This window comes from Podarcis bocagei (genome assembly GCF_964188305.1).
Source record: "Podarcis bocagei genome assembly, chromosome: 7".
In the NCBI taxonomy this organism is placed as follows: Eukaryota; Metazoa; Chordata; class Lepidosauria; order Squamata; family Lacertidae; genus Podarcis; species Podarcis bocagei.
Genome location: NC_138132.1, coordinates 37,704,659 through 37,724,892, shown reverse-complemented (window position 1 = coordinate 37,724,892; position 20,234 = coordinate 37,704,659). Strand labels below are relative to the sequence as shown.

The 20,234-nt window shown below is 48.0% G+C and overlaps 1 protein-coding gene across 3 annotated transcripts in view; it reads right to left on the bottom strand.

The window, feature by feature from the left end:
• Positions 1-2,434: 2,434 nt before the first annotated feature.
• DOK4 (docking protein 4) overlaps positions 2,435-20,234 on the bottom strand; it is a 35,790-nt gene continuing 17,990 nt past the window's right edge. Inside the window, exons 2-8 of one of the 3 annotated variants that reach the window (XM_081203707.1) lie at positions 19,285-19,392; positions 17,026-17,140; positions 16,742-16,861; positions 15,763-15,952; positions 9,545-9,686; positions 8,126-8,249; positions 2,435-5,037 (exon numbers count right to left, since the gene is read on the bottom strand). In XM_081203707.1, coding sequence (XP_081059833.1) covers positions 4,964-5,037; positions 8,126-8,249; positions 9,545-9,686; positions 15,763-15,952; positions 16,742-16,861; positions 17,026-17,140; positions 19,285-19,392 — 873 coding nt within the window. In that variant the 3' untranslated portion in view covers positions 2,435-4,963. The remainder of the gene's footprint in view (positions 5,038-8,125; positions 8,250-9,544; positions 9,687-15,762; positions 15,953-16,741; positions 16,862-17,025; positions 17,141-19,284; positions 19,393-20,234) is intronic. The other 2 variants (XM_081203705.1, XM_081203706.1) reach the window with 2 other exon arrangements.

Genomic DNA, 20,234 nt, shown 5'->3' with positions numbered 1-20,234 from the left:
CTTGGAGGAAGGATGGGATATACATCTAATCAATAAAATAAAATCCCGAGAGTCCTAGAGAGCTCACAGGCTTCTTCAAGCCTGGTTAAAAAATCTTCTATCTCCCTGCATTCTGATTCAAACCAAAACTGCTTCTGGTTCTGTGTCCCTTCCCAGCTCCAATGGGTGTCACATTTTTAAGGCTGGAAATTCTAGACAATTAACAATGAAAGCCTTTTGTTGCTTATGGAGCTCATCAAGCAAAATCATCACAGTGATTTCATAGCCAACTCATAACAGAGACACAAGTCAATCATCTTAGCCAGACATTTAAGAGGTGCTGAGGTGCTAGTGTATTGGCATCCCTTTGTCCTTGAGAAACTGAAGCAACTGTATGGTTTCAAAGGGTCAACACCCTCTCATTCACACCCCATTGTATCATTCTCTCTAAACTGTTATCGTCTATTGTATAATACAATGCGCCATCGAATCTAGTGCACCCTAATTTTCACGACGTAATCTGGCCAAAAAAGGTGTGCATTACATCTGAGTAACTATGGTATAATTGTATGATGATGATAATAATAATAATCTGAGACTGGAATAGGGAGTAATGTTTGTTTATTGACCAAGCAGTTCCATTTTAAAAAAACAAAACAACCAAAACATGTTTGGCAACCCCCCACGCCCTCACCCCCCCACCCCACAATCTGTGCATCAAATAATCCTGAGCCAACCTCATCTCTATTCACAGCCTGTCCAAGCATTTGCATGTCCCAGCCTTAACGCCACATCCTCCTCCATAGGATACTAACTAATTTCTGGGATAACTGCCCCCTGCCCCCCTACTGACAGTCCATTAACAGAGCTGCCTGGCTCTGCCACTCTTCCCCCTTGGCTCCCTGCTACTCCAGACTCCTCATGCTGGAAAGGCCAGGCTGTTTTGGCTGCCCCTCCCAAGGCTTTTCCAAGAGGAAAAGGGCCAGCAGAGTTGGGTCTTCAGATTTACATGCCCAAATTCTATGGGGGAGAAGTTGCCCAGTAGAGGGCCAATGTGGCCTGTGGCAGGAGGACAGGGCTGTTTCCTAAGTATCTGCAAGGTGCCTCTAATGATACAAACATCTTAGTAATGAAACAGGCCTGCCTTTGCCAAGCTGCTGCCCCCTGTATGCTTTAGACTGCAATTCCCATCAGCCAGTGTGGTCCTATAAAGCTGGAGCTGATGGGAGTTGTAGTCCAAAAAGACTGGAGAGTTCCAGGTTTGGGAAAGGCTAGTTTAAGCCATGGGTGGGGAACATTTTTGGGGTTAAGGGCTCATTTCTGTGGCGAATAATTGGGAGACACACACACTGGTAGCGGGCAGGACAAGAGGCAAAAGTGGGCTGGTTGGGGGCAGACATTTTCTCTCTCCCCCATTCATAAACATGCATCCATGCATCTCCTCAACTTGCAAGACATGTGATGTGCGTATTTTGCTAATAATTAGGATCTGGGTTCTGTATAGCTCCATGATCATCACATCTCTCTACCTGGCCTTCTGGACTCTCCCCAGCCCACTTCCCTCATTGACTCTGTATCTCACCCTGAGTGTTTTTGCCTAGCTGGAATGTCCCCTTGAACATTGATGGTGTCTTTTATTTACCAGAATGGAAGACAGACTGTGTAGAAACTAGTGTTCTTTATTAAGGTAAACTTTTTCATTCGTTGCTCTATTTTGCCTCTGGTCCTGCCCAATGCGGGCATGTGGCCCTTGGGATGGTTGCCCAGAACTGAATGTGGCCCTTGCGGTAAAAAAAGAGAGAGAAAAGGTTCCCCACCTCTGAACTCAGTAGTTCCTCTGCACACATGGAACACATTCTCTATGCTGGCAATGTTTTTTTGCAAAGCATTTTCCCAGCGTGAAGAGAGGGATGCTATTTTGGAAGCAGGTTTGGAAGAAGTGAGCAGATGTAAAAGAGAGCAGGAGACAGATAAAAGCAGGGAGGTGAGTGAGAGGCTCTGGATTGGGGTTCAGAATATCAAAATGGCTGTCCCATGGAAGACAGAACAAGCTTGTTTTCTGCTGCTGCAGAGAGGAGGACCCAAACCACTGGAATCAAATGAAAATGCATTCTCATCAGAGAAAGGACCCCAAACTGTGCTGAGGTTAGGAATCCAGCAAATCTCAGGGAGAACTATGCTTAGAAAAAAGCTACAGCCTGGGAGCCTCCTGCTGTTCTTCTTTCTCCCATCAGCCTTGACCAAGGAGTTTTAGTCCAGAAATACCTGATAGGCTTGGAATGTCTCCCACCTGAAAGCTTAGAGTGCTGCTGCCAACCAGTGTTGACAATACTGAGCTAGATGGACTCAGTAAAAGGCAGTTTCCTATGTAATGGGCCAGTCACTGGGAATAGCGGTTACCAACAAAACTGAGCTCTCAGTTAGAAGGCTTCCAGGACATATCGATACTACGGGCGAATATCTCCAGTGATCCCAAGTTTTGTGGGTCTCTCATCCAACTTCCCCGCCCTACTGGTACTTTGGCCTACTTTGAATTGGGAGTGGACATTTGCTGGACCAATTCGCAGGTGTCCTGGGAGATCTTTCCCGCTTTCAGGTACAGACAAGATCCAAAAATACAGTTATTTACACACACAGAGCACAAGATTGTAAGATGTTAACTCCAGTGCTATTTAAACAGGGTGGCGGGTGGGGGGAGGGGAACCCAACAACAACACAAAACAACACAATACCAAGGTTTGTACTACAATAAAAAGAAGATAGCCCTTCTCAAAGTTATTCAATAAATAGTAAAACTAGAAAATCAATTGCTTCTTTAAAAAATTTCAGCATAGGAATAAAACCAGCCACTCTGTGAAAGTGTTTCACTAATTCCGCTTAAAAATTCTAACTGGGCCAGGGTGGGTAGATGGGTTTTTTTGAGGGATATTGGGGTAGTTGGGAAATACTAGGGACAAAAGAGGTGGGGAGGTAAAGAATAAACTCTGTTCCAGAGGTTGGCATTGGGCCTTTTGAACGGCAGGATTGGAGGACGGGAAACTGGGTTGCCAACTGACCTGGTGCACTCCTGTCAGCAGCCTACTCTAGAGATGTCAGCAAGTGAAGCACTTTAAAGCCTTGACGGAAGCACCATCACGAGCTAAGGCCTGCAGATCAAGTTGCTATCCAGGGCAGAACAGCAAGGGCTAGTCGAAAAGTTGGCAACCCCATGGCTGCCTACCTTCAATGCTACTGCTGCTGTTTCCAGGACAGAGAAAGGAGCTGCTTCCCCCAGCGGGTGGGTGAGGGGAGCCTTGGGAAAGCAAAGGCCTTGACGACCATTTGATTGTCTGCAGCCAGTCAAGTGAAGATTTGAACTGATTTCCATTTTGTAGAGAACACTTGGTGGGGGACAGGTTGTGTGGAAGGTGGGGCCCTTTAGGATGTAAAACCTACCAGAAAGCTTAACTTTGCTTTGTGGGCAGGCCAGCCTTCACTACAACTTCCATCAGGCCCAGTTAGCACAGCCTGATGGAAGTTGTAGTCCAAATCATCCGGAGGGCACCGGGTTGGTGAAGACTGGGGCAGATCACTGGGGGTGGAACTAAGGGCGAGAGAAGCTTTCCTGGTGGAATGTAGCAAAGACAAGCCAATGGTAAACAAGGCAGCCCCAAATTATTTCAGCCCCACCACCCGCAAACATCCATTGGGAACTGCCCTTGTCTGGGGGAGGCTTGTGCGTATAGTTCTATAATCTAGCACCCACGTTGGAAAAGGATGGTGAGCCCACCCTTTGCAGGCAAAGAGCTGTCAATAAATATCCACAAGGAACAGCCGACATGTGCACAGACTGAGTGAAACACCATCACTGCCTGCCCAGTGCAGACCTTCTGGGCCTTGCCTGCTCCAAGCAAGCAGCCCACACTGAGATAGAGAGAGAGAGAGAGAGAGCACACCTGTGCATCCCTCGGAAGGACGCTTGTGCAGAAGTCACAACCTGGAAAGGAAAGTGGCAGCTCCTTCTCATGAGACGTTGCCACAAAGGTCAACTGTGTTGGTCAGCCTTTCAAAGAAGTGGAAACTAGGCTCTGTTTTCTTAGATCTGCAAATCTTCCCAAAGATCATAGGGGGTTGGACTAGATGACCCTCGGGGGGGGGGTCCCTTCAAACTCCACAATTCTATGAAATCATTATTTTTTCAGGGACAAACACTTCTGTCGCCAGCAAAAGGACTGCTGTGGCACGGAAGGGTTGTTTTCTGGCCTCCCGAAGTCCAGCGAGAGAAGATTTTGCCAGGCTGTTCTGCAGAAAGTCCTGGGTCAGCAGCAACAAGCCCCACCTGCCACAAGGAGACCCATGTGGCTTTTTTCCTCTGCTGCACAACCTGGTGCTTTGGCTACCATTCGGGAAGACTTTTTTCCGTCCGCCTGAAAGTTCTCCCCTTTGGACTCGTAGCCACGGTCCCAACGGAAGAGAGGGAAAGGCCAACCCACCCCGCCGTCCGTTTAAAAATCTCGCCAGGATGGCGAAGAAATGTGCATTCCTGTGGGGGGTGGGGGAATCTCTTGATATATAGAATATGCACAAGCAATATTATATATTTAAAATAGTTTTAACAATATATAGCTAGTCCTCTCCCTCACATCCAGGCTCTTCCTTCCATCCCAAGCCTGGTAGGAGTTTGCCTGCTTGGCTGAAGTTCCTTCCAGGCTGACAGGGCTCAGATCCTCTGCTATGAACATCCTCCATGGGGGCAGCCTCTGTGCAAACGTCGGACTCTCCCCCCGTAGCTGAAAAGCTGTCCCCAAACCCTTTCCGGAAAGGCGGGAGCAGGCACTGGACCACAAAATCTTCGGTGCTGAGCAACAGCACTTGTGGGCTGAGCTGGCCCTCTGCCCGGGTCTCTCCCTCCATCCAGGGCTGCATCACTGTGAAGCCGAGCTGGAGTCTTTGCTGTCGTTCTTCCCGCTTTTGGGAGCATTTGGCTTCAACAAGATGAAACGGTTCAATAGGTCAGTCTCTGAGCTGGCCTGGGGCCCCGAGTACGAGTCACCTGTGGGCAGAGAGCAGACCTCGTCTCTGTTTGGAGAAATGCATTGGCGTTAAGAAGAAGGACACAAGAAGAGCCTGCTGGATCAGGCCCACGGCCCATCTAGTCCAGCATCCTGTCCTCACAGCGGCTGATCTGTGTGAAGCCAGCAAGCAGGAGCACTTTCCTCTCCTGTGGCTTCCAGCAACTGGGATGCAGAATCATCGCTGCCTCAGACTGTGGAGGCAGAGCATAGCTATCACAACTAGTACCATCAGTAGCCTCCTCCTCCATGAATGTGCCCAATGCTCCTTTAAAGCCATCTAAGTTGGTGGCCATCACTGCCTCCTGTGGGAGTGAGTTCCATAGGTTAACTATGAGCTATTTGAAGAAGTTCTTTCTTCTGCATGTCCTGATTCCCCCCCCTCAACATTCAGTTTCCCTTTGTCCACTTTTTCACACACTCCTTTCATGCTCCCTTCGCTACTCATCTTTTGTCTTTACTAAAAAAGCCCCAAATATTGTCAACTTTCCTCATAGATGAGTTGCTCCATTCCATTCCCTTCATAATGTTAGTTGCCCTTCTTTTTCTATTCATTTTCTAAAACTCTGCAACATCCTCTTTCAGATGAGGCTACCAGACCCGCACAAAGCATTCCAAGCCCAAGTTGTGCCCTAGATTTGTACAGCAAATGATGGTGGAAGTGAATCTGATCAACAAACCCATGTATGTTCTGACACAGGGGTTTCAATTTGACTGACAGGTCAGGCTATTTGACATAGCGTAAGCTGTGACCCCAGAACCCCTGGCTTGAATCTCAGCTCTGCCATGAATATTGACTTATCTTACAGGCTCATTGCAAAAGTATCTGAGATGCAGATAATGTTAGTCCTATTCAGAGGAGACCCAGTCAAATTAGCAGGGGTGACTAACTTAGGTTCATTCATTTCAGTGGATCTGAGGCATTCAGAATGCTTCTTCATGCGCTACATAACTTTCAATTTTTATGATTATTCATTATATTGTCATTTTAACCAGCCTTAGTCAACCTGGTGCCCTCCGACTGTTTCAGCCATGCTATGTGGGGCTGATGGGAGTTGCAGTCCAAAGCAACCATATGTCTTGACAACCATATGTCAGGAGTGCTCTGATGGTGTTTCCTGCTTGGCAGGGGGTTGGACTCGATGGCCCTTGTGGTCTCTTCCAACTCTATGATTCTATGAAAGCAGCTGGAGGCAGCCAGGTTGGCAAAGCCTGGTTTAAACACAGGCCATCTTTGATTCCTTTTTGTTGGTGTATTCTGATATTCTAAAAGAATTATGGTGTACACTTGTAAAACTGTCCAGGGAATTGTGGGCTAGAGAAGCACTATGTCATAGATGAATCGACCCACAAGATAGAGCACCGTTTTGGCTGAAGGACGGCACAGAAACATCCCAAATAAAGACACAAATCCACTGGGCACAATCTTGCCAAAGTTGAAGCACTTTTTTTCAGTCCCATTGATTTCAAGAGAGAGATTTAGAGATGAGCTCAAGGCCCCCTGTGCAAATCAATAGGGCTTAAAAGTGCTTAACTTTCTTTGGATTGTGGCCATGGTGTTTTAAGATGCCAATACAATATCTAACGTAATTGACTGCAGAGCAGCATCAAAACATGACATTAAATGAGGGTTGCCCTGTCAGCTTTCTGATATGTAGAGGCATCCTAAATCCACAAAAAACTCATTTGACCATGAACGTCACTCATTTGACCATGAACGTGACCTTGAGCCAGCCACTGTCTTCCCTCAGCCTGACCTGTTGGGAGATGAAATGAGGAGGCAGAGAACCATGTATGCCAAGCTTGAGAAACTCGGAGAAGGTGGTGAGCTACAAATGAAATGGATCAATGAATGGATACTATGCTGTATCATTTATCTATGCTCTTCAGTTATCATTTTTTCCTAAATTGTTGAAATTGTGTCTGCGGCATACTTATACTTGGAACTGCTTTCATATCTATCGATACTAAGCAGGCTATAAATGACTTAAATAAGAAACATGGCTTAGTGTGCAATCCTACACGTCTCCACTGAGGTGAGCCACTCAGAGTCTGGCAGGACTTATTCCCAGGTACACCTGCGTGGCGTGGGTAGCCAGCCTGTGTCTTTTTTGGGGTTGCTGAACTCCCATCAGCCCCCAAAGCCACCATGGCCAATAGTTAGGGATGATGTGTGTTGTATCCTGGGAACATCTGGAAAGCCACAGGTCAACCAAGATTGCAGCCTTATTTTACATCTCTGCTTTCTTAGCTTCATATCCTGCCCTTCCACCGAAACAGAGCCCAGAGTGATTAACATAAAATAACCCATATAAAATTAAAAATGTTAATCAGAGCTAATTTTAAAAATGGCACCAGTTAATACCTTAAAAGTTTTAAAAGGTGCAGGATGATTAAAGCAAAGCTGCCTTTCCGTGAAAACCTATTTACAAAAAGGTCTAAGCTCAGCGTTACAGATTTCAGGATCTACTCCAGATCACCACCAGAAGCAAAATTATTGTGCTGTTTTGCCTGATGAAGAGCCCTGGAGGAAAGAAGTTAAGTTCCTTGAAAGCAAGGGAAGCAGGCTCTGATTCAACATGACACATGCAGAGCCCTTTTCAAAAAAGTGAAACTCCAACCACCAGCGATTTTGTAAGATTTCAGGAAAACAAGATCTTAACTTTTTTTAAAGGGGCAGCTTTAATCCAGGGATCGCCAGTTGGCAGCTGAAAGGCTAGATTTGGCCTGCAAATCCATTTTCTTCTACACACCCACCCACCCACCCACCTAGCAGCAACTGTACCAAATTTGAATCGCAAACCCTGAACACCAGCTGCAGCTCTGTTAGCACACCCTGGAAATCTTTAGAACAGAGACGTAATGCAACGAGGTGCTTGATGGAGCCAATGTAGGAGCTGGATTTGGGGAGATTTTCTTTTGGGGATGGATGGGGGAGAGATAAGGAGAAGTGGCTGACTCCCTGCACCCCCACCCCAAAGCCAGAAACACAAAGTGCCTACAGATTTTGGAGGTGTGGGTGGGAGACAACAGGACAATTGAATTCTGGGGGAAGCTCAGATCCGCTCCACCCCCCTTGCAGAGCAGAAACTCACCACTGTAGTTTGAGGATTCGGCGATGTTCTGTGAGCCGGTGATGTGGTGCCAGTAGGCACTGCGTGGCAACATGGTGGTTGGTGTGCAGGGGTAGGAGTAATGTTCTGTGCCCTTGTTCAACAGCTGGAAAAGAGGAGGGGGACTGTAGATTTTAGGAATCAGAGTTGTGAACAGGGGAGAGATAGAATGGCAGGTAAGGAATGCTGCAGTCTGGGAAGAGTTGAGATAACAATAGGGCCAACACTGGCAGAGGGTGGAAGCTGGTACAAATTTCTGGAGTCTGGAAGGTGGTCCAGAACCCAATTATCTTGCATATGTTTTATGCAGGGACAGCCCATCCCGTTTCGCTGCCTGAGGCAAAATGGAAAGGTGCCGCCCCTGTCAAAGCCTCACAAGACCCCAGGGGTGGGGGCACAGTCTTGCCAAGCTGGCCCCTCCAGTTGTTTTGGACTTCAATTTGCACCAACTCATGGGATTTGTAGTCCAGGGGTCCCTTTACCTTTTACATCTGGAGGGCATCAGGCTGGCAAAGTCACCGTACATTTAAGGCACTACGGGACAGCTTTAAACAGAATTCTGAGAGCTGTAGTTTGTAAAAAGAGAAGAGAGTTGCTAGGACACCCTTGATCCCCTCCCAGAGCTATAATTATCAGAGTAGCTTAACAATCAATCCCTGTTCAAAGGAACTGTCTGGGAATTGTAGCTCTGAGAGGGGAATAAGGGTCTCCTAACCATTCTCAGCACCCTCAACAAACGGCAGCTGTTTAGAGAGGCAGGATACTGCTTTAATGCATGGGGTGAATGTGGACTAACTGAACGTAAGTGTGTGGGTGAACTTAAGTGTTTTAAAGGCGTCACAAGAGTCAAGGAATCTCTCCAGGCATCCCCTCAACTGCCACCTGGGGGCAACCATTCCTGCAGTGGAGAGCTGGGAAGCAGCTAGCCCCACCAGACCTCCTCTCCCTTCAACGGTCACCAGGGGGCAGCCATTCCACCAAGCTGCCTCAGTGGGGAGAGATGGGAAGAAGGCAGCTTGTTCCATCAGCTTTCATCCAATTCCTGGAACTGTTTAGAAATTGGTGCCTGAGTTTTGATTTGGATTTTCCTCTTCCTCTTCCTTTCCCTTCATTCTTTTAGCTTGTTAAGCACACGGGTAGGGATTGTACAGAAACTGCTCTGGGAGCCTTTGTGGCTGAGGGGCAAGCACAAATGCTCCAAAATAAAATAAACAAACCAGCCAACCTCCCTTTCACACTTGCCTCTGTGCTGGAGCATGCTGAATGTGTACAGGTCTGTTCTTGCAAAGCACCAGCTGTTTTGGAGACACCCGCTTCCATATCCCCAGTGCCAAGGGATGGCTAGAGGCGATGAAAGCCCCCGACATCCCACATCCACCTCCCCTCCAGCCATGAGCTCACCCTCACATTCTTCTCCATCTCCAGAAGGACGCGCTTGTGCTGTTCAGCAATGGCTAAGGTGGCGCTGTGGACCCTCTGGTAGATCTGCTCACCCTCCTGGGTCTGAAAGGTATACAGGCCTTCACCGGCATCACACATCCTGCTAAGCAAAAGGGCGGCGACAGAGAGCAAGAGGTCAAAAGCGGAACCCCAGTGAAGGGGTGCAAAAACCTCATACCGGCTGCTTCCACCCCATTGGTGCTGTTCATACTGTAGTTTTCCCGTCTCCCAAACTCACCCTTGCGCCGTTTACACTTCACTCCTGCATGGACTTCACAAACATGTATGCTTACATCCCTTTCTCTCTGCCCCACTTGAAAATCCAGTACAAGAGCTTCACAAATACATTTTGCGGAACACAAGTGAACAACACAAGCAACGCTGACACCAAACTCTACATACATTAAACATAATAGAAACACCGCCACCCGACCCCACCCCTATCCATCTTCCCTCTCTCCACCCCCCTTTTCTTTTTTCTTTTCTTCTCCCCCAATGCCTCAACAAATGAAATGGATTTGTAAAAATGTTACATGGAAAAAAAAAATACGAGGCACTACACTTCTGTAAAACAAGAAAATCCTGAATAAAATATATATATAAAAAAAACAAAAAAACCCCAAATACATTTTGCTTTTTGTTTTGTTTTTGTGTTTGCTTACATGTTTTTTTTAATCCCACTCTTCAGATGGAAAAGGATTGCGGAGCTGCTTACAAATTCCAATGCTAAGAGACGATCTGTTTTCAGGCTCGCAATCAAAAAGACATGGCACAAAAGGAAGAGGGATTGGGAGGGAGGAGGAAAAACACATAGGAGCTATTTCTTAGTTACAGAGTTCTTGTAATGACCAGGCGGAATGGAAAGATTTCAAGTATGGAAGGAGCCAAAGGGATGCGCTTTAAGGGCTTGTGAGACTGTGGTAGTTTGCCAGAGCTATCCTGTGCTCTGCTGAAGTTCGGTGCCTGCAACCAAAAGGTCCTTCCTACAAAGTGCCTTCTGAGCCCAAGCAACTGGTCCACGCCTGCCTGCTTCCACCAGCTCATCAACTCTGACAGAGCTACAATCCATTCCTTACCCATATGACGTGTGTGGAGCATGGAGTTGTGACCCTGTGTAACACACACAGGCTGCAATGAAGGTGCCCACTAATGCACCCCCAGAAAAGAGGCCACAGGAATGGCACATACTGACTTTTACATGCAAAGGTAGAATTAAGCAGAAATACATTTCATCTCACCCTACTGTGGAAGACAGTGACCTGGTGATCTGCTTAGTCTGCAGACCAGGGGGTTACTGGTCTCTCTGGTTCTCTCATCATAAAACTGGACTTGGACCAGGTAGTCATGCAAGTAGAGGATGCCTCCAAATAGAGGACTGTCCTCTAAACTAGGACACAAGGCCACCCTATATCCACTGTAATCCAAACACAATCCCATAGCAAACACTGCTCAGTGCTTTCTGAAACTGTAACTAAAACAATTCATTTGTTGTTACTTCTTAGAACTCGGACTTAGAAGCCAGACGATAGATTGCACAAATGGGCAGGCTCTCAGCTAGGAAATTGAACCTACTCAGCTCCTCCTTGGTCATTCTGCTGCCAAGCTAAACTAAGCTAAACCAAGGTTTAGCTTAGCATATTGTTTGAATCTGGGCTCAGGTCCAGTTCTCCCTGACAAACGAGCTGTAAACCACACGACACACTTTGGTTACAGCTCATAGTTTGGCCAGAGAGAGCTAAACCACAAGTGTGTGTTCAGACAACACAAGCTTGAACTCAGGCTAATCCAACAATGGTTTGGTGCAATGCAGCAGCAGCAAACATGGCCAGGGAGGAACCAACAATCTGGCTGCAATCTCCTTTGAAGAAGTCCACACCTTTGCTCATCCATACTAAACCATGACTTGGTGTTTCATGCAAAATGGGCCACAGGCTATTTGAAGAACCAAGGACAGCTGAAATTATTTTATGAAGTTGATTTGGGATTGTTTATATAGACTGGTGATAGCAGAGTCCATCCTCTTTTCGAGCCTGGTGCTGTTTCCACCAAGGCTGGGAGACTGGGAGCATCTTGCAGGCTCGCTCAGTTGCTCCTTTGACCCTGCCCCCTCTTGTGAAAGCATTGCTCCTCTTCTGTTTTGGAGCTAACTATAGTTAGCACTACATCTGCCCCAGCATCTTCCCTAACCATAATCAGCATCAAACAACCATTTGCAAATATGATTAGAAGCAGATTTGCAAACTGTGTGGCTTGGGCTAAGCATGATTAGCATTGACATCGGCACAGAGTATGGCTTGCTCTGAGGCAAACAGTTCCACTGAGCTGTATGTGCAAAGAACTGCAGCCTAGCATTTGCCCAAAGGTGCCCAGGGAGTCTGAAGGCCTCTCCAGACAACCTCTTTATTGAGCACTCATCCCGATTTGCTTGCACAAAGCTTATTTAGAGATTAGATTATATTGAACCTTTTTTGAGCTTTCCTTCTGATTTGTTTGCGGCGAGGTTATATGAAAATGAATATTCATTCTGATTTGCTTGTGGGGTTTTTACACGCCTTTCCAGTAGTCATCCTCTCTCCCCACACCATTCAAGGCACTTCCCCATCACTTTCCAAACAGCGCAAAGACTGTTTTTGACCAGACAGACGTTTATAAAATTATGTATGGCATGGAGAAAGCGGGTAGAGAAAAGTTTTCCTTCCTGTCTCATAACACTAGAATTCGTGGACATCCAGATTCACAGCAGATAAGACGAACTACGTCTTCATGCAGCACATTGTTAAACTATGGAACTCACTCCTGCAGGAGGCAGTAATGGCCACCAATTTGGGTGGCTTTAAAAGAGGATTGGACAAATTCACGGAGGAAAAGGCTATCAGTGGCTACTAGCCACAATGGTGGACTTCCTCCACTGTTAATGGCTGCATGTCTGATACCAGCTGCTGGAAACTTAGGAGGGAAGAGGGCTCTTGTACACAAATCCTGCTTGTGGATTTCTCACAGGCATCTGGTTGGCCACTGTGGGAACAGGATGCTGGACTAGATGGGCCAATGGCCTGATCCTGCAGGCTACATTGATTTTCTTCGCCCCACCCCCACTTTTTTAGTGGATTTATTGTGCTAGGGTGACGGAACACTTTAATCTATTTTAAACATGCAAACCTAAATAAAAAAATTCCTTCCAGTAGCACCTTAAAGACCAACTAAGTTAGTTCTTGGTATGAGCTTTCGTGTGCATGCACACTTCTTCAGATACACTGAAACAGAAGTTGCCAGACCCTTCTATATAGTGAGACGGTAGGGAGGGGTATTACTCAGAAGGGTGGTGGGAATGGGAGATTGGCAGATAGCTGAGATGAGCCTGTTGACAACTCTTAACGACTGTAATAGGTCTTACAGGAAAAGGCAAGGGGTGAGAAGGTGAGAAATGGCTTAGTCATGTATAATGAGATAAGAATCCAATGTCTTTGTTCAGACCAGGTCTCTCCATGGTTTTAAGTTTGGTAATGAGTTGCAATTCAGCAGCTTCTCTTTCCAGTCTATTTCTGAAATTCCTTTGTATAAAACAGCTACTTTGAGATCTTGTATAGAATGTCCTGGGAGATTGAAGTGTTCTCCTACTGGTTTCTCTGTTTTGTGATTCTTGATGAATCACTCTGAGCCAGGCTCCAATGAAGGAGCCTGCTGTGGGGGAGCCTGTTTGTGCCCCCCCCAAAAAAAATTGTGCCTGGGGCTGCAGCCCCCACCCACGCTATGCCTCTGCTGCAAAGTCCCAAGAGTCTGGAGGCACTCTGATGCAATAGTATTGCACCTGGATAAATCTTTTGAATGGGTTGTGAATTATCCCTCTATGGCAAAGATCTGAGATCCTCCCACACTGGGAAAGAAAGAGGTGAATGGGACCTCTGCCTGGCTTGGGAGTTTTTCATCCTTATAGTATAGTGGGTGGGTTATTCCCCTTCTCCCCCACTACCCTGCCAAAGAAACAAACAGCTTTATTGTCAGAACAGGCTGTTCCACAGCCTCAGAGCAGGGTGGGACGGGGCTCGTTGGAAGAGTTCCTCTAATCTCTCTATAAAAGCCAGGCATAATGAGTCAGTGAAGGTCTGGGATAAAAGGGAAAGATCAAATTTCTTTCCTTTGTAGATGGTAATTAGCTGGAGTCGCTAAGAGGTGCAGACTGGGATGGTCTAAATCAATTTGCAAAGTTCACAAGGTAGGGAAAAGTCCGAGAGTTTCTGGGAAAAGGCTTTTTGGGGTTTAAAATCCTGCCATGGAGTGAGATGAGCAAATTACTGGGCTTCATTGAATGGCTGTAGTGGGGACTGCAGGGCTGTTCCCCCTGCCCCACCCACCAACAATCACTGCATACGAAAATCCATCCATATGGATTCCTGTCTGGCTGCACACAGAGCACTTCTGGGAAGCAAAGTCCATATGGGGCTTTGGGGACATAGGAATCTGCTTTACACATTGGCCCTGTCTAGATCAGTATTGCTGGCACTTACTGGCAACAACTCTCTTGTGTTTCAGATCTTTCCCATCCCACTTAGAGAAGCCAGGGCTTAAACCTGGATCTTCTGCCACACCATCCAGTCAATTGGCATGGCTAAGGGAGTAGAGGGGATGTGGAAGAACAAGCCCTCTCTACATGCATTCAGAAAGCATGTGGGAGGCACAATGTGGGGAATGGAATGTGCCCACTGCACCTCTGAGCTGAAGCATCAGGAAGTTCTGAAGGGGCTATGTGTGTTTGGATGAATGTGCTTAGAAGGCTTTTCAAGGTGGGCTTCCTGGTTGTGGTTCAGACTTCAGTGTGTTCATCCAAGACCACAGAGAACTTCTCTTCAGATCTTCCTGTTCATCGTGGGAAGTCCAGGGTGGATGGTTGCAGTGGGTATGCCCAGCACACACAGGGTCACAGAGCTGGTGCACATGCTGTCCATCTGTCCATCCTTTAGGGGACCTCTATTCCCCTCACAGAGCTACAGTTCTCAGAATGGATTAATGGTCAACCCCTCTTCCCAGGGAACTCTGGATATTGTAGCTCTGTGTAGGTAAGGAGGCAGGCAGGTGGGGGCTGGCTGAAGGGAGATGGAGGTTGCTGAGGCAATGCCCCATTCATCCAAATGGACCAGCCTCCACTGTGCACTTTGGGGTGGGGGAATCCACACAGACTTGACTTTTCCCCTTTTTCCCTGCTTTCCTTTTAGTACAGTAAGTCCTGCCAGCCTCTCCTGAGGCTTTATGGAGATCTTGATTATATACCAGTAAAATATCCACGTGGAAAACATCAGCTTGGAAAATGGCTTTGGAATAGATTCAGTGTTTTGGGGATTTCCCTCTCAGAAAATCCTTGGGGAAAGCTGAAATCATGGGAAGGCCTGGCCCACTCCCAATGCTGCCCAACCAGCCCCTCAGTGCCCTCCAGCCTTCCCTGTGGCCAGTTCCCTTCCCTTTCCAGTGGCTGTGGCCTAGTGGGTGGAGGCAATTTGAAGGGAAAGAGGACTGCTCTTTGGGTTTTTCTTAGGCCCCAAAGCAGCCTTCCCCAATCCAGATGTTTTGGACTGCATCTCTCATCTGCCTCATCACTCCCACCCAGTTGCAAAGCCCAGCAACAACCCTAACTGAAATAAGCATGCCCTTAGCAGCTCCAGAGAACTACATGTAGTAACAATCCGCTGTCTGCCTCATTTTTATGACTGCTACCACCTTATATCCATTTCTGACTGGTTTCAGTCTCAGCAGGTCATTATAAGAACTTTGTAAGGAGTGGTGCCTGGATTTTCTTTTCCCCTTCTCCCTCCCCGGCCTCTTTCCTTTTGTATCCTGCCTTTCAGATTGCAAAAGCCTTCCATTTTGTTGATCTGCAAGCAATTCTGGGAGCCTCTTTTTGCTAAAGCATGGGGTACAAACCTTGAAAAGAAACAAATAAATAAGAAATCCCGCCTCTTTCACAATAATCTCGAGATCTTTCCTTACAGGTAGGTTAAGCTGAAATACTGTGGATGGCCCTAAGTCATCTAATGTGATGTGCTTCACAGCGCCAATTCTCAGTGGTGATGGCCACTGTGCAGAGCTGGACTGATACTTTAAATTATTTCCAAGTTTCAGAACAGACACACTCCCACAACCAGCACGGCGCTGCAAGCCCTCTGGGTCACACGTCCCTGCATGCATACCGGCCAGCCTCAAAGGTGAACCGCGTGGCATCTCGCCCGTAGCGTCGCAGCGAGCACAGGGGCCAGGAGACGAGCTTGACGCGGGGGTTGTGCATGTCCCAGAGATAAATGTTCTCGTGTGTGATCTGCAACTTGCACTCGCCGTAGATGTCCAGGTTGGGGCAGGGCAGGAGGAAGACGTTGAAGCGATCTGCGGGGGAGAAAGGGGCGCTGCTGAGCCAGGCTTGCTGGCACCTTCTCTGCTTCACACCACCCCTTTGCCACCCTCCAATCTGTCTCCTTCCCAAGATTTTGCTTGAGCAACAGCAAAACTCACCAGTCTGCCACCTCTTGGGCTCGATGTTTGTGGCTCCAATTAGCTGCCTCCTAAGCCTAAATGTAGCCTCGCCCTGGCCACAATCTGCAGCTTAAACCCCAACACCGCACAGAGGTCCCACACTTCGACAGGGCTGCTGTTTGCTGCATCCCCATGGCCTGGCTCAGTGCCCAGGGCTTCCTCCAGGTATCGCTGCTCTTGCCCTGGGCAGCAGTGCCTGCAATGCCCATCTCAAGAAGCTGCTCTCTGCACTGCCATGCCTGGCTCCCTGCTTGTGGAATGCTCTCCCCTAGAGGGGCTCACCTGGTGGCACCATTGCATATCTTTAGGCACTAGGTAAATACATTTCTTTTCCCCCAGACTTTCCCCCAGGCTTTCGGTTATCTGGGGCCTCCTACGACAGGTGAGATTTTTCAGTCCTGCCTTTAAAAAAATGTGGATGAGTTTTAGATCTTCCTGTGTTTCATTTTGGGCTGGTTTCAAAGTATGGGTTATGTCTTTATTGCTTCAAGTTACTTTTGGGAGGGGGAAAAAGAGAGAGAGAAAAAGAACGGCTAATAAGATCAATAACAGGCCATTTGTTTCTCCAGTCAGTCCTTCCACCACCCTCATTCCCCGGCCACCCCACCACCATAGCAGATTCAGGACAGCCTGCCCCCTTACCTGTCTGCTCACACTGCACTCCAGGTGCCAGCAGATCTGGCTCTCCCAGGCTGATGTCGTTGAGCCGTGCCCCCAGGCACTCGATGGACAGAGTTTTGTACCACTCCTCAGCCTCCAGCTCTGCAAGATGGGAAGCGCCCTCAGTTAGTGTCCAGCATTCAGCCCCATTGCCATTTAGTTCAACACAACACACATACACTTGCCAGTGGATTGCAGCCTCGTAGAATGTGCCCGCACGCTGCTGCTCACAAACACCCCCATAAATCCCACAGCGGGGCTCCTACCAGATTCACAGGTGAACGTCCGAGCCGAGTCGTCGGTGAAGATGATGGCCACGGCCTGCCGCTTAGTCTCCTTTGGTAGCCTCGTGATGCATTTCACATTGCTTATCTCAGTGACCTGCAGGAGAGCCACACGCCTTAAGGGGAGCACCTCCCTACAGCCCACCTTTGTCTGCAGAGAAGAGGAAAGGGATCCCTGGCTCTCTACCCAAGAACACCGGGGCAGCTCCATGCTGAGCAGGAGGGGGGAAACTTGGGCCCCAGGTCTCAATGCGGCCATCCAGGACTCTTTATAAAGCCTTCAGGAGTCTCCCTAGCCCCCTGCTCCTGCTTCACACTCTCCTAGAGTGATTTCGCTTGGCTGGGAATTTGTTCTTGAGCTGTGATAATGCCTCTTGCTTAGCTAGCTGGAGGGTGTGTGCAAGCACATATAGACCTCTGACTTAACGCAATGCTGGAATGCGTGGTGCACTTTTCAATGCATTTCCCCAGCACTGCAAGTTTTGCTCCATCCTCTTTTTTTTTAATCTCTGGCCCCACCACTGACTTGGGGACCCCGAAAGCTTGCCTTTGGCCTGAAAAATGTTGCCCACCCCTGATGTTCAAAAGAATACTTCCCAACTCCTGTACAGGGAGTTGTGCAGCAGCTTAGATGGGAGAGCAAAAGCTGTTTTGTAGGGAGAAGCCAATGGGGAGGGTGGCTTCGTTCACCAGCAATTCCAGAAGTTACTCATTTATGCTGGTGGATGGGAAAGAGATTCTCTGGACAGAGGACTCTGAGACAGCAATCCCCCTTAAAGAGGTGGGATATGGCAACTCAGAAGTGTCTCAAGCAGCCTCGACCTCCTTGGGTACCCTGCGTAAAGAGAGAAGGATGTCATTGTTGAGGGGAGGGGCATTCATTGGTCCAGAGAGCTGTGCAGGTGCCCTGGCTGTTCACCTCCATTTTCCAGGAGCCTTAGAGCATTGAGATGGGCAGCAGGGCGTATGAGTGGTGGAACTGGGTCTTGCACTGGGTGCCTAAGGTGGTGAGGAGAGGAAGGCCCAGGAGGTTGGGTGAAAGAGTGGAAAGGATGGCCAGCGAGAGAACTCAAGCAGGAGGACTGTGTTCTGCTTCTAGAACATAAACAGGTTTATTTTTGCCACAATGACTCCCTTGGGCAGGGACGTTTTTTTCCAGCACGCAATGTCACACAGACCACAAGAGTGCCCTGGGGAAGCATTTAAGGATAATGAGAATGTCGCCGAACTAGGAAACGGTGGCCAATCTTCATCACTAGAGCAGGCAAACTGCAAGCTGGCTCTGCGTAGGAGGTTGCCCACCCCCCAGCCTCCCCAAAGGGGAAGGAGGAAAGTACGAGATGCTGACCAAGAATCAGAATTGTAGAGTTGGAAGGGAGCCCAAAGGTCATCCAGTCCAACTCCCTGCAATGCAGAAAGCACAGCTCAAGAATCCCTGTCAGGCCACCTAAACCCTGCTTACAAACTTCCAATGAAAGAGAGTCCACCACCTTCCAAAGCAGTCAATCCCACTGTCAAACAGCTCTTACCATCAAAAAGTTATTCCTAAAGCATAATCAGAACCTCATTTTCTTGTCATTTGAATCCATTGGTTTGGGTTCTACCCTCTGGAGTAGCAGAAAGCAAGCTTGCTCCATCTTCCATGTGACAGACCTTTAGATGCTTGGTGATGGGTATCCTATCATCTCTCAGTCTCCACTTCTGCAGGCTAAACATCCCCAGCTCCCTCAAAGGCTCCTCCTAAGGCTTGATTTCCAGACCCTTGAGCCTCCTGGTCGCCTTCTTCTGCACATGTTCTAGTTTGCCAATATCCTTCTTAAATTGTGGTGCCCAAAACTGGACACAGAACTTCAGGTGGGGTCTAACCAAGGCAGACTAGAGCAGTACTCTTACTAGACTTGATGCAGTCTAGAATAGCTTTTTTTTGCTGCTGCATCATACTGTTGACTGATGTTAAGCTTGTGCTCTACTAAGACCCCTAGCTCCTTTTCACATGTACTACTGGCAAGCAGGTGTCCCACATCTTGTATTTGTGCATCTGATTATTTCTGCCTAAGTGTAAAACCTTACATTTGCCCTATTGAAATTAGTTTGGGCCAATTCTTCAATCCATTAAGGCCATCCTGAATCCTGATTCTATCTTCTGTGGTATTAGCTATCCCTCTGCCCACAAGGCTCTATCCAGCCCCTTTCCCCCCATGGAGCAGCAACAGCACCATCACATCAGAAACTGGGGCTAACCTTTGGACATCCTCGCAAACACACTGACTTCTCGTCCGGATATTTCTCCAGCCGCTGAGGGCCTTTGCTGGAAGATTTGCGGAAGACGAGCCAACAACGCCGGTAAATCTGGGAGGGAGAAGGAAGGAAGGAAAGTAAACACCAGGGGAAGGGGGCCTGCTCATCCAAAGGATAAAACACCCACCTACATGAACATAAGTGAATCAGCCCGACCCTCCCTGTGTTGTCAACTTGGTCAGGAAGCTCACTGGGTGACCTTGGGCCAATGACAGACTCTGAGCCCTAAGCTAACCTACCTCACAGGGTTGTGGTGAGGATAAAATAGGGAGGGAGGGCATATGCATCAGCCTCCCCTCCATTTTACCTCTAAAGGATCGTTAGAGTTTTATTGTGGTTGTGTTTGGCAACATATTATCAACGCAATAATAGGGCATGCGGTGCATTTATTCTCCTCTGTAGACGTTCTGCAATACTTTCCCACTGCCACTGCATTATTGCCACCTTGAGGGGCTACAGCAGAACAAAAGCAGGACAACCCCCACCCCCAAACCGAGAACCTCTCTGGTCCAAACGATTATGGGATTTCAGCAGGAAAATACAGCATACGCTCCGATTGGAAATGAAGAAGAAGAAGAAGAGTTTGGATTTGATATCCCGCCTTTCACTCCCCTTCAGGAGTCTCAAAGCGGCTAACATTCTCCTTTCCCTTCCTCCCCCACAACAAACACTCTGTGAGGTGAGTGAGGCTGAGAGACTTCAAAGAAGTGTGACTGGCCCAAGGTCACCCAACAGCTGCATGTGAAGGAGCGGAGACGCGAACCCGGTTCCCCAGATTATGAGACGACCGCTCTTAACCACTACACCACACTGGCTCCACACTTAAATGAAGCAGGATCTTTGCCCCAAAACATTTGCTGGAGCAAACAGTATTGAAAGTGGGGTCACGTGTG